This window comes from Carcharodon carcharias, chromosome 14 (genome assembly GCF_017639515.1).
Source record: "Carcharodon carcharias isolate sCarCar2 chromosome 14, sCarCar2.pri, whole genome shotgun sequence".
Classification (NCBI taxonomy): domain Eukaryota; kingdom Metazoa; phylum Chordata; class Chondrichthyes; order Lamniformes; family Lamnidae; genus Carcharodon; species Carcharodon carcharias.
This window is the reverse complement of record NC_054480.1, coordinates 32298396-32313424: the sequence shown is the minus strand read 5'-3', so window position 1 is coordinate 32313424 and position 15029 is coordinate 32298396. Positions and strand designations below refer to the sequence as shown.

Below are 15029 nucleotides of genomic sequence, written 5' to 3'. Positions count from 1 at the left end.
GCATTTAAACCTCTGGGGTAAGTGTGTGCTAATAAGCAATCTTTATTTATTTTTAAATTCACAAAAAGCTTGCTGCTGGAATCCTTTATGGGACGAACTATTCTTGAGGGTAAGAAAACGCACTAACGTCACACATTAAAAGCTTTGATCATGGACAACAATAAAACTCATAGACCTGAGTTTTCAGGATGGTGGGACGTGGCCGCTGCAATCCAAGGAGTCGACGGGGAACACATATCCGTCGACTCCGACAACCTCAATGCCGTTTTACGCTCTGATGAGCACTGATTGGCATAAGGCGGGACTTCTGCTCTCACTTGGGAGCAAGTCCCAACTTAAAAAGCTCCCGGCCACTCAAATTGGCTGGCAGCTCTCCAGTCCTTCCAGGCACAGCGTGCAGTGGCCAGAAGAGGCACTTCAGGGAACTGTCTTGAACTAAGTCCCGGGACCTGGAAGACAGCTAAGTGGCAAGGGTCCCAGGGCAGGGAGGGTGGGCAACATCTTGGGGGGGGTGTTGTGAGAGGGTTGATCGGGGTCTCGGGTGATAGGCTGGGGAAGAAGGGAAGGCTGGAGGTCACCAAGCCCTAAGGGGAGGGCGCCCCAGTCAGAAGGGTCCCCCTTCCACCCACCACCACCCCCACCCCACCCCCCTCCCGAGATCGAGCTCAGTTTATTTCCAGTCTTGCCCCACTGAGCTGTCATCTGTCTGCCATCCTAAAAATTGAAGCTGGGTGGGAAAAGGCCCATAAGTGGCCACTTAAGGGCCTTAATTGGGGCAAGGCGGGCTCCCATCTGATGCCCTGGCTGCCCACCGTAAAACCACTAGGAACATAGTGGTTTTAAAACACCAGCCAAGAACATAGAGAGAATCCTGTCCATGCAATTTCACGCTCCTCCTCCCCTGCCTCAGAGCCTGCCAGGGTGGGGTGGTGGTGGTGTGAGCACAAAATTCTGGCCATAACCTCTGTCCATGACACCGATGATTTGGATGTGTAGACAGGCTTTTGTACTCTCGTTCTACAGTTACTGAATTATGTATTACACTGGGGGAGAGAGTAGAGTAGTGGAAATGTCACTACTAGTAATCCAGAGGTCCAGGCCAATACCTTGGCAGTTGGTGGAATTTGAATTCAATTAATAAAAATATGGAACTGAAAGCTAGACTCAGTAATCATCATCGATTGTCATAAAGACCCATCTGGTCCTTTAGGGAAGGATACCTGCCATCTTTACCTGTGACTCCAGACCCACAGCAATTTGGTTGACTCTTAACTGCCCTCTGAAATGGCCTAGCAAGCCACTCAGTTGTATCAATTAGGGATGTGCAACAAACGCTGGCTTTGCCAGTGGCATCCACATCCCATGAAAGAGTTTAAGAAAAAATTAGGCCAGCGTGAATTTTATTCCTTTTGCAGTTATCGACTCTCCCCAGCTACTTCTCTCCCCACTGTCTCTATACAATCCTACAGCTCATGCCTCATCTCTGTACATATACACATAGCTCCTCAGTTTCCTTCAGTCTACTGCCACTAAATCTCTATACGTCAAAATCAGATTTTCATTAGTATCAATACTGCTCCCACTGAAAAAGTATTTTTCCTTGCAATGTTGGCAAGTTGCTCACTTATTACTTTCCATCTATAAGTCACTCAAATCTACCAAATAGAAAAACTTTGAACACTACATGCATTGCTGGTTGCTGAGGGGCACTGACATGACATTATATGACAAATTATGTCAGAAATGTCACCCAGTCAAAATCAAGCTTTACATCCTGTACACATCGCTTATTATTAGTACCAGGCTTTTATTCATACCAAATCAGCCATGCATCTGCCCCGCTGAATTTGAATTAAAATGTAGAATGATTTTCATAGAGTTTGAACAAGCTACGGAGGAGAGGAGGAAAGCAGGTAAAACATCCAACAATAAGTTGATGAAAAATTGACTATTATATGAGCATCCCCTACTTCCACATTTTATCTTTAGTTTCACTATCTACAGGAAATCACATCAATGACAGGATGATGTTTTCTGTGATATCATTCCTTTCCTCCTGATCTCTTTTGATTCTCTGAATTAGTAGAATCAGGGTTCACCAAATCAGAAGTCAAGTTGCATTTTAACACTGTGGAGTGCTTTGTCATCATAGTACAACGATTTTCAATTTATAATTTTAGCCTCATTAAGTATATTGCATGTGTTTTTCATTTCTGCAATTCAATACCCTATGCAATAGACCTTTTCTCAACTGTAGGCAGAAAACTTATTGCCTAATTCCTGAAACAGGGTGTGCAAAGAAAATTTTTAAAAACTTGCCTTGTTCAGCATCTTCTGGGCCCGGCTCCTGTTCCTAGAAATGAAGGTCTGGCAGGGAAGGAACAAAAACTTAAGCGCAAAGGCCTGGGGGAACAATGCAATCAGGCCCTGATTATTCATTGGAGCACAATCTATAAGGGCCTTACCACCTTCAGGCAGGTGTCCTTGGACTCTCCAATTTAAAATAACAGTCAGCAGGCTTGGGGACAAAAGGCCAGAGAGTAAGACTGTCACTTCATTTTAACTGTCCCTCCCTTTTTAGTTCCTGCCAGGTTGCAGGGGATAGAAGGGGGTTAAAATTCCCCTCACATGTCAAGTTATTCAAAATAAAAATTAATTTCTGATTTTGAAGGTTACTTTTAATAAATGTTCATCAATGGATAACTTCCCAATTTCTATTTTGGAAAGCTTTGTGAGTACAAAGATGGTTCTCGTTAGGCTGACCAAAATTAAATTCCTGTCATGTACAAGTCTTAGGGACTACAATTCATTTTCAAATCAAAATAGAAAGCAACAATCTCTAGATAAAATGGATATAATCTGGGCATTCTGAATAGCTACCTAAAACCTGAACCAACTCCCCAGACAGTCTGTAGTACTCTCACATACAGAAAGTTCACCATCACATCTGTGACTCCAGTTAATCTAAAGGAGTGATGCCAGCTGAGTTAGATGCGTTTTAGATGAACAATGAAAAAAACAAAGTATCCCCTTGAGAGACAAGGGTGTACTTTAAATACAAATGTCAAAAACTTATTATAAATCTTTTAGAAATTAAATATTCGATCAGGAATGACCTCATTGAATATATATTCATTTTGGAAGATGCAAACAGACTGTTTTGACATCACTCCAGTTTTGTAAATGGACAGTCTAACAGGTCATACTGAAATCTAGATTTACTTTGAATGTTTCTCACCAGTTCAATGCCGTTTTTTTTCATTCGCCTGCAGGATTTGAGGTAAGTGCGAATGCGCTTCCGGGCTCGCTCCTGAAATTCAGGGAACTGTCGGCTGCATGACTCAATGATAGCTTGAATCTTTTCTTTGGGCTGTTTTGAAATGGGAACCATTCGGTCAAGATTTTCATCAACAAACAGCCTCACAAACATCTGTTGGCAAAAGGAAATATTGTCATAAATATCTTGAATAATATTAAAACCCATTTCTTCTGTTTGGTGAGGTGGGCATTGTGAGGAGATTCTACTATAAAATGATTCACAATAGCACACTAAATCACCTTCTGAAGTTCTGCCCTGAATTAATAGTGGGTTGTAGCAGCTACTGAGGTGAAATTTGCACTGTGCAAGAGTAGTATATGAATGAGTTAATACATTTGTATCAAATCCTTCCATGAGCATTCTCCTGGAGTCGTGAATCCAATTTTTTTTAAACAAAAGGATTGCACATGAATAGTTTTTTTTAAAAATTGCTTAACACCACCAATCTAGCCCTTAGTTCTGATGTGCCCTATGATGTTTTGTTTCACTAAAGGTGACTTATAAACGTAAACTGCTGCTACTATTTTATCCCATTACTAACAGTGCTCATTTTCAAAGTTGTACTTTGCTTTATTGATCTCACTCACTGCTCTTTTGATTTTACTTCCATCACCGGATTAAAGGCACAATGGCCAGAATTTTTCACGGCCACCACACCACCCCCACCCCCCCGGCCCCCAACTGGGCAAGCCTGCCTCTCCATGCTTGGGAAGCTATGACTTGATTTAACAGCTGCCAGGCAATCACCTTTTGGGAGCCCTCCACTGGGCACATTGAGGGTCCCACCTCCTGCACCCACAACCAGCACCATGTGGCTTTGGCACCCACTGCTGAAGGTAAAATATCAGTGGCAGGAGGTGGAGGCCCTTAAGTAGCTGCCTGACACCTACCCTGTCACTAGTAAAATTCCAGCGGAAACAGGTAGGCATTGGACACAGTGTGCCCCGTCATGCCACCCAAATTTACATCTCTCCCACCTGCTAACCTGCTATTGGGAGAGGAGGGAGGGGAGGTGGTAGGGTTGCCAGCTCCAGCTGGGCATATTCCGGGAGATGTCATCACATGGCCCCCTGCCTTCAACTGCCCCTCTCCCAGACCCCGGCCATTGGCTCCCATGTCTGTCAATCACAGTGCATCACTTTCAAACTGTTGAAAAAGCCACATCACCATAGAAACTACACTGTATCCCACTGCTGTTTACCAACATACTGGCGGGCAGAAGAATCCACTTCAGGGGTGGGATTTTCTGGCCACACTAGTGGCGGGCATTGTTGTGGGTGTGACAGGAAATTCGGAGAGCAGCTAAAAGTCAACTGGTTTTTGGCTGCTCTCCAAATCCACCCCCCCCCCACCCCCCCAACTCCCGGTGATGACGCCCGCCACTGGCAGGACTGGAAAATCTTAGCCCAGGTTTTCATAAAGAATAGCTCTGTAACAACAAATATTCTCAGCTGTAAGCCGGTGTCAAATGACAGTGATGCATATTTGGATTGGTGTGACCATGAATCGATACAAGCTGGAGCAGATAGGCCGGCCCTGAGCCAGACAGTGTGATCTCGATCACAATCACTGCTCCCTTCTCCCCCCTGCTGCTATTGCATACACCTGACCGACCGAAACTTGCTTTGGAGAAACTCTATACTGAACCAAAGCTTCCCCAAACCACAGTGAGCCTGTGGGGAAACAAGTGGGGTTCTTGGGTTTCACAGATATGAGGAACCTTACGGAAAAAATAATATACCCAGTTGGTGTAACAAACTATAAAGCTGGTTTAATTTACTTTCTTAAAATATCCTATTAAAGTCTCTCAGATTGCTTTCAATGGTCACCAGGAGATAGATGCCGCTTCCGGTGGACTCCCACCCAATCCAGGAGGGTTGGCAACCCTAGGTGGAATGTGTAAAATTTCAGCAAAATTACTCTACATAGTTTCATTTCAAACTAGGATTTTCATTTTGAAAGAGCATGTATCTTTTTGAAGAAAAATACATTTACTTAACTTTGGCTGCCCCATTTTGTTTATACCTTGTTTCAATCAATAATAATAATTTTGTCCTTATTCTCCTAAACTGGATAAGTCACTTGTGAACTGTGGTGCTAATAAAGTGAAGCAATTTGATGGTAGAGATCAGACAGCAACTGGCTGGGTAGTTTTCTTGCATTATTTTGAACAGAAATCCTTTGCTAAAAATGGGGAATTTTTAAAAAATTCATTCACGGGATGTGGGCTTCGCTGGCTGGGCCAGCATTTATTGCCCATCCCTAGTCGCCCTGGAGAAGGTGGTGGTGAGCTGCCTTCTTGAACCGCTGCAGTCCATGTGGTGTAGGTACACCCATAGTACTGTTTGGAAGGGAGTTCCAGGATTTTGACCCAGCGACAGTGAAGGAATGGCGATATATTTCCAAGTCAGGATGGTGAGTTACTTGGAGGGGAACCTCCAGGTGGTGGTGTTCCCATCTATCTGCTGCCCTTATCCTTCTGGGTGGTAGTGGTCATGGGTTTGGAAGGTGCTGTCTAAGGAATGCTTAACACCATTCAAAATGCTGTTAAAATTGTGTGGAGATGGAAGTACAAAGACGTGCAAATAAGTTGAAAAATTTATTATGTAAATTATTCCTGACTTATTAACACTAGTTTTAAACATTGGTTTAGTACCAACACAAATTATATAAGAGGATGACAGAACGTATTGCAGTAAACAGAAGCTAAGTTGAGACCTAGATATGAAAAATAGTGGGCGCTTTGAGTGGAATCCCAATGTCTGAGGGAAAAACACTTAGGACAGAATTTTTCTGACCTCAATGTGATGGGAATGGAGGTGGGACAGTAGGGAAAATTGGCTGCCAAGGACTGTGACCAGGACTCTCATCTCCATTTCTATCCTCTTGCCATGTTCCCAAGGGCGGCGGAAGAAGCATGCTTCGAACAGACCCATTCCAATTGATCAGGTACTTACCATCATTGTGGGCTCATTAAGATCCCAACCCCAGTAAGTTTCCTAATTTTTAGCGAGGCAGCCAGACTTTAGCAGCTGTTGGAAACCAGACCAGTTCAATGGAGGTGGGTGCAGAGTTGGCCTTAAGCTTGCATGGGAAGATGCAGTTCAAAGTGGCACTGAAGAGGCTGAGCATGGCAGAGGGGTCCTATCCCATTATATAAAAGTTCACTGTACGCATCACCAGCCTACCCTGTCCCAGCTTCCAGACCTTCTGCTGTCCTCTGAAATATGTGAAATGTTAACTTTGCCAACATTTGACCTGAAACATTAATGTGTGAAGGGCAGCCACTGCAATGGCTGCCGAAGCGAGTCACAATGTGGCCCATTTTTGGCTGACTCGCTTCCGTTCCCACACCCTTGCTGGCTCATTGGAGGCAGACCTGTTCCTTAGGCAAGTAACTCCCAACTCAGTCAAAATAACATCTTCTTCCTGTTTCACGTTGGGGGTGCGTTGGCAAGTTGGAATTGAACCTGCCTCGAGATTCCCGCCTCTAACAGGACAACCTGGCCGTTAAAGTTTGATTCAAACGTGATAACATATTAAGTCACTAACTATAAGTGTAAAAAAAAAATCACTTTAAATTGAATTTTTACTTTGGCGTACTTTGCTTGTTTAATCTAATTCACGCTTTACATAATATTATTCTCGTAAATATTGACATAAATATGTTTATATTCTAGCTCTGCAAAGAAAGTACATCAAACTATTTTAAGATAATTACTTGTTTGTTCTCATGTATATTAGTACTGCAAGTCTCTCAAAGTGTACTATTATAGCCCTTTAATTCATAAAGCCTGCAATTACCGAATGTACTTTTTCACTTCTGCTTATAGTGAGGGTAAAACTCACTCCAACTTTTCTCTTTTCCTTGGTCTTTTAGAGCCATACCCTGGCTGACTGTCAGATGGGCATCTGTGCCAATCAGAATCAGCAGTTAGGGGATGACTGTCCCTCAGCTTTCCTCTCCTTGAGGGAAGGTCTAGAAATCCTGTTGTGGTTTAGTAGAGATTTAAATTTCAGAATATGGCAGATCAATAGTCTGGGGTCCAGAATGTATCAATTTAATTTTTTAAAATAACGTTCCAAGGTTTGATAAGTATAACAAATAAACACATTCAGTTATTTTCCTTTCCATCACATTTTTATTCATAATTTTTAAATCTTCTTAAAGCTGGATTAAAGTAGGAGGCTCAAACCGCTCTGGAATATCTGTAGAAATGACATTGATGTGCACTCTGAAACAGTTTTTGCAGAAATGCATACAAAAGACTCTAACAACTCGTGAGCAATATACAGCCTGTTCTTAAAAGGCTGTAAAGCCTCGTTGTGGATTCCAGGTATGAGGATTGCACTAGAGATCATATGTGCCCTTCACTAGCACACCCACATTTGTAATTAAAGGCAACAAAGATCTCAATTTGGTAGGCAATGAGTGCTTATGCAGGTTCAAATGATCAAGTCAGGTTATGATAGCAGGCTCATTGGTACAGATATGTATGAAGGCCTGATTATGCATTAAGCTGGTCTAATCTTCCGAAGAATCCAAATAACAACATGCCATGCTTTACATGGTGTTGCATATAAGCAAAAGCAGCCAGGTCAATCATCAATCAATATGGCAATGTGCTTTTAACTATATTTGCAGGCATTCATAGCTGCACCTAAAGGTGAGGAAGTGTCTTCATGCTGTGTTATCTACTTTAAGGATATTATTTTTTAAGCAACATGCAGTATAAGGCTGGCACAGACAGTGACAAGACTACTCGGTTGCAGTCTTATGCCTACTTCTGTTTTCTTCATATCTATTTGTCATTTCTCCACGCTCTTGCCTCTTCAGCCTTGGTAAAGAGCTCCTTATGGGTTAATTGCTGTTTGAGACTTCCGAAATTGTTCTCCTCCCATTGCTTTAAAATTCGCCTGCATTAATTTTTCCATGCCACCACTAATGCGCTCTTTACATCTGCCCAACTTAAAACTAGATATATGAATAGTGATGCAACTGTGCTGACCCAAGAAATGAGTGCTTTTAGCATCAATTCTACCCTTTTAGATATGACTTGCACCAGTGCACTTACCTCAATAATCGCTCCAGGTTATCTCAAGATCAGAAATAAAACAATAGGAAAAACTTTCCTTCAAAATTTTTCAGTTATGATTTTTTTGATGTTCTTTCTATATGTAGAAAGAGCAATATTTCTATATCTGGAGTGTGATGGACACTCTCAAAATGTCATATGAATAGATTAATTTTTACCTGCTTCTTGTATCATGGGTTGAGTGGTCCTCTTCTTTGTTGTATGTTTTCTATACATTAGTTGTCCTAAATATTTATGATACTTAATTTGGAAAATGCTCAATATACATACACCCTTCAGGGAAAAATATTAAAGAAGGTGAAGAAAGAAAGAAATCTAGGCAACCTAGTGCATAGCTCTCTAAAGGTTCATGCACAATGCTGTGAAGCGACAGCTAGAGTGAATAGATTATTCGGATGCATTTATAGGACAAGTGACTATAAGACAAAACATACTATTTTACCCCTATACAAGAACTTGGTCTAGCCTCAGTTGGATTAACTTGTCCAGTTACGGTCCTTTCACATGGTCACTCTGGTGCATTCCAACTCAACTGGAACTGCCATCACATGAAAACTTAGATCTTTGTCAATTTGGGATTGAACCTTTTTGAAGAAGTCCATGTCCAAACCAAAAGGGTCTGGTATGAAGCCAGGTGGTGGTTCAGCTCGACTAAAACAGGTTTAGTTTAGCTAAATTTAGCTAATGTAAATCATAGCTCTGGTTCAATCCGTATAAACTAAGCTTGTTTGGCTGAGCCAAACAGGCTAGCTCAAAGTCTGGTTCTGGTTCAGATAAAGTCTGGTTCTGGTTCAGATAAATTAAACTCTGTTTGGGACACTAAACACACAGAAAGGCAGTCAATTTGAATACAGGCACATAAAGCCAAAGTAAAGTCTAGTTGTAAACCAGTTCTAATAAATAGACACACAAATAACCCCAATAGAAATTATTCCCAAATAAACATTCACTGCTTAATGATTGAAAGCTGTCAGAAAAGCTGTTAGAAAACACCAGCTTATACCTTTGTACGATATCTGATCAGCCATTCAACTAAAGTATCCAAAATAAAGCAGCAAATGCTGGTATTACATAACAGGCCCATCAGTATATAGAACAGAAGATAGGTGGGTTAATATTTAGTGTGTATATTTTGTGTCAAAACTGATAGTTTTGAGAAAGAGACCACACCCTAATTTACCTCTCTTTTCTCCTTGTAGATGTTATTTTACCAACTGTATATTTCTAGCATTTTCTGATTTAATTCAGATTTTCAGCACTTGCAGTTTCTTGCATAGCCAAAGTTGTACCCAACCCTAATGATTGTTTCTAGTAACTACTAACACATGCTACTGTGTGTAGCAGTGCCACAAGTCTACAGGAGTGATATGATCACTCTGCAGTGACATCATCACCTCAGCTAGTCTACTACCTCTGAGAATTAGTTAATAAAAGCATTTACAATCATGACCTAGTGGACTTAAAAACAAGCAAACAAAAACCAAATTAGAGTTACAGGGACAAAAATCAAAAAGTCAATGTTACAATAATTTGTCAATGTAGAGTCCTTCAAAACAGGAAATGTATTATGTCTGAGTAGATCCTATTCCAGCATCAGCTTTAACCTTTGTCTTTCCACAGGTCTAGGAAGGACTAGAATCTATTGATGGAAATGTTGGTTCAGCTTTATTTTAGTGAAGACCCAAAGATCAAATAAATTAATTCTATGGGTTTAAATTATTCCCTATGGGTTATACTGCACAAGCCAGTTAATAAGAGTGATGTATTTAAAAAGAGTGTAGCTGTTTTGGAGTCTGTGGATCAGTTTGTTCACGGAAGTGCCTTGAAACTGTACACAGGAACCAATACATTGTTCTTACATTGAAGGCCTTCAGCCGCTCAGGATCCATTCCCTCAGAGTCATTGATCTTCTCATTGTCTTCATGGTCATCATGATCGTCATCATCGTCGTCCCCACCCCTGCTGATTGACAGGTCCTCTGGGCAACTTCCTGAAAGCTCATTTCTGCCAGAGTCGTAACTTCCTGAGCTGTAGGGTGGAGACTGGAACAAAAACATTAATCATCAGGTTTTATTTAAGCTTTTGCAGTCACACCCACTCAGTTTGATAGATCCTGATTCTATTAGGTATATGCTTAAGAGTTACTTTCATATACTGGTATTGATTTGTAACTGACATATAGAAGGAGTGCTACTCTGAATCCAGATGTTTTAATTGTTCATAATTTGATGTTCTAATGACAATGGCAAAGCCAGTCCAAAATTCAAATATAGGAGGTATTAAATTTAAATGCACAGTTTCTCCCAATGACTCAATCATTTAAGATAGAAAGTACTGGAATTGGAATTTGAATCCACAACCCACTGAGATTTCTGTTTTATTTCAAAATACACAACAAAATATAGCATGGCAATGGAATCAAAACTTATTTACTCGAATCCTAAGCTTGATGTTATCATGGGTTTTCTTCCTTTTCTTCCATTGACACTTTCCCATGTAACCACAGGAACTTTCACAAGGCTGATATTAACAACATATGCTAGCTGGAGGTGATTTGTTAATCTTTAAAGTGCCTTTCAAACTGATCTGTTGTTCTAAGTTACTGTAGTAGAAATTTGTAAGTGCTTTGCCCATTTATCAGGCATGCAACTGGAGGCAAACATAGTTTAGCAGTGAGATTGCCTGTGCCCAATCTACTCAGTGTTCATCCCAGCATCAAATTTGTGGGCCCAATATTTATAGGTGTCTCGGATATTGGGGCTTATCCTCAAGGTTTTTCAGTGATCTCTGTGGCTGATAAGCAAACTTAAATTTCTGATTTTTTTTTTTTTACAGTACCTTCTTATGGGGCTAGGAGCAATAGTGCAATCCATTCCCCTCTCCCTGGACATGCCCAATAGCAACCTTAATCTGGGTCCTCCTTGTGCGGCAAGCTGCCTATGGCAGCACAACAAGTTTGACAATGAGCCCTTATTATGTAGATGAGGTTCAAAGACCAATTGCTATTGATCCATGGGCCTCTTGCTTCAGGCATGCTAACTGCCAAGTGTGGGCCTGAGACTATGTCCAAACTATTTTCTCCTTAATATGTTTATGCTAATGATTGTATCTCAATAGCTTTATTGAAGTAGGAGATTATCATAGAGACTTATGTTGCATGCTTCCAATTGATTAACATGGAGTGTTATTTATTGAGAAGTTTGTAATTTTTGACCTCCTATAGAAAAGATCCTTAAATCAAGTTATGTTTCAAGACTTTAGTAGCCCAACCACATCTGGTGTGACTGTTCCTGCATTTCTCTCAAAGAAGCTCACCAATTGACAAGACAGCTCTCTTTCCCTTCTTGTCACTCCATATTCGTTGACAGAATAGTCCGTGCTCCTCTTAATTTTCTTTGCTTGTTTCTTCCGAGCTTCAAACAATCCATCTGTTGCCTTGCAGCCATCAATGTTTCAAAATCAATAGTCTCAAAACCGTGAAACTACTTCTCTTCTCCTCATTCTTCCCTCCTGCCTACACTCAAAAGAATTCTTAAAGCCAAAGCTTTGTGTCACTTAATTCCTATTTCCTAATGTATCTCATCTTTTCTTGAACTTGTCAACCTTGATGGTAATGAACTTTGGACCTTCATCTAGGTTCTTACAGCAATAACAAAAATGTTGCTGCTTTGCAAGCGAAGTAGTTTCACCAACAGATTGATATTTAATAGGAAATATGCATAACATATATACAACTTTAAGTGCTGTGCATCATTGTTCCAGTAACAGTTTTTTACTAAGCACAGTCTGTTCAATGCACGGTACCTTTAATTTTTTTTTTGCAGAGCCACGGTCGCACATGCGCTATCATAAATGGGACAACTTGTGAGCAGCCTGCGTGGTAACTTTTGGGTTCTGTGCATGCATGCACCTTAGTAGGAACATTGTTGTGCTTATTGATCACACATTGTGAATTTAGTAGTCAATCTCCCGCAACATAATCTTTTTTCAGTAGAGTTGCCAACAAACTTAAAATAACAAATATATTTTCCAATTACTGGTGTGAACACAATCTGTGAGGCAAAGACATTCTTCACCTATGTGTTGTCATTATAAGCAGGATTAGTTGACTTACACGATAAAGAAGGTAAAGTATCTTAACTTTGCAGTCCAGGTGGAGAGCTTCACCTGTTGGGAATGTATGTCACCAGTTTGTGCACAATTTTGTAACCACTAAGTTTGGAAAATCATGCACCCAAATTTTTTATATGTGCACTCAATAGGTGAGGTTTCCCATTGCACGTACGTAATGGGAATTTGGGTGCTGGGGTCAATTTTCCAATTCATAGCCCATACATTTTCTGGTAACCTCATCAGTTAACGTTTCAAGATCAATCTGTTTTGAATTGAAAGACTTAAGGACTTAACTAAAGTACCTTATTTGTTTTCATTCAATTTTTCTAAAAAATTTGAGTTTCGAATCTTTATGCACTGGCTGACCAATCTTTTTTTTATTCATCCAAGGGATATGGGCTTCGCTGGCTAGGCCAACATTTATTGCCCATCCTTAATTGCCCTTGAAAAGGTGGTGGTGAGCTGCCTTTGTGAACCACTGCATCCATGTGGTGTAGGTATGTTTATAGTGCCGTTAGGAAGGGAGTTCCAGGATTTTGACCCAGCGACTGTGAAAGAACAGCAATATATTTCCAAGTCAGGTTGGTGAGTGGCTTGGAGGGGAACTTCCAGGTTGCGGTGATCCCATGCATCTGCTGCCCTTGTTCTTCTAGATGGTAGTGGTCATTGGTTTGGAAGGTGCTGTCTAAGGAGCCTTGGTGAGTTTCTGCATTGCATCTTGTAGATGGTACACACTGCTGATACTGTGCGTCGGTGGTGGAGGACTGAATGTTTGTGGATGGGGTGCCAATGAAGCGGGCTACTTTGTACTGGATGGTGTTGAGCTTCCTGAGTGTTGCTGGAGCTGCACTCATCCAGGCAAGGGGAGAGTATTCCATCACACTCCTGACTTGTACCTTGTAGATTGTGGACAGGCTTTGGGAAGTCAGGAGGTGAGTTACTCTGACCTTTAGGATTCAACCAGCTCGGTCATAGTGCTACTGAGCACTCTTGGTGATGGACATTGAAGTTCCCCACCGAGGGTACATTCTGTGCTGGGTCTGTCCTGCTGGTGGTGTCTGGGATATTGTCTGTAAGGTATGATTCCATGAATATGACTATGTCAGGCTGTTGCTTGACTAGTCTGTGAGACAGCTCTCCCAATTTTGGCACAAGCCCCCCAAATGTTAGTAAGGAGGACTTTGCTGTGCTTTGGTGGTCCATCCAGTTTCACTCCTTTGAGAGTTTTTAGCAGTTTGATACAGCACGGCCATTTTAGAGGGAGTTTTAAGATTCAACCATATTGGAGTCACATATAGGCCAGATTTCCTTCCCTAAAAGGCAGATGGGTTATCATTTGACTTTTAACTCCAGATTGTAATTGAATTCAAATTTCACCATCTGCCGTGGTGAGATTCGAACTCAGGGTCCCCACAGCATTACCCTGGGTCTCTGGATTACTAGTTCAGCGACAATACCACTACCTCCCTACATCAGCAGGATCAGCCAAGCCCTGCAAATGACCCTAAGTAATAGAATAGAGAAAGATCAGTTTCACAGTCACAAAAAAACAGGGGGTTCAAATGAGTTCACATCATGAATGAATACAGCTCAGGACTCTCATGTAACACTGGCACCAAGACACTTATGAAGAAGAACTCAATTATGATGATTCAATCTTGGGTAACTCCAAATGCTCGTTCTATCTCAAGTGTAATACAGTTCACGATTATGCAACAGACTATTGACTTGTCCCATGGACTGCCATTAAATGCCTCTGGCTTTCTATTCATTGCCCTTTACAGAAGCATGCAGCTGTTGCCAATGAAAGAACCATAATTTTAGGTGTGGTAAACTGGATTTATTGCAAGGTGCAAGATCCCTTATTATTAACATTCCAACATACAAACACAATTCAAATGTTATGTGTTAATTAGCTCCTTCATCAAAGCCTGTTCAAGGTGACAGAATGTGCCTCAGCGCTCAGGTAATAGCTTCTTACAAACTAGACATATATTAATACATATTAGGAGCCCTTGTAAAATTTAAAACAATGGGAATTAGGGAAAACACCTCACTGACTTCCCACATAAACACAAAGGCAGACAATTATAGTTGATTGAAGTCAATCATCTCAGCTGCAGGACATCGCTGCAGATGTACTCAGGACAGTGTTCTAATACCAACCATCTTCAGTTGTTTCATCAATGAGCTTCCCTCCATTATAAGGCCAAAATAGGGGGTGTTCACTGATGACTGTACACTGTTCAGTCTGTGTCCATTTGCAGCAAGAAATGGACAACATTCAGGCTTGGCCTTATAAGTGGAAAGCAACATTTGTGCCACACAAATGCCAGGCAATGACCATCTCCAACAAGAGAGCCTAACTACTCCCCCTAGACATTCAATGGCATTACCAGCATCAAATCCCCCACCATCAATACCCTGGGGTCACCACTGACCAGAAACTTTATCAGACAAGCCACATTAAGACTGTGGCTACAAGAGCAGGTCAGAAGCAG

At 41.3% G+C, this 15029-nt stretch overlaps 1 protein-coding gene across 3 annotated transcripts in view; it reads right to left on the bottom strand.

The window, feature by feature from the left end:
- Positions 1-15029, bottom strand: part of nol4lb (nucleolar protein 4-like b) — a 340275-nt gene that overhangs the window by 65826 nt on the left and 259420 nt on the right. For all 3 annotated transcript variants that reach the window (XM_041205279.1, XM_041205281.1, XM_041205282.1), the window contains 2 exons: positions 10275-10457; positions 3239-3430 (listed from right to left, as the gene is read on the bottom strand). In XM_041205279.1, the coding sequence (XP_041061213.1) occupies positions 3239-3430; positions 10275-10457 (375 nt within the window). The remainder of the gene's footprint in view (positions 1-3238; positions 3431-10274; positions 10458-15029) is intronic.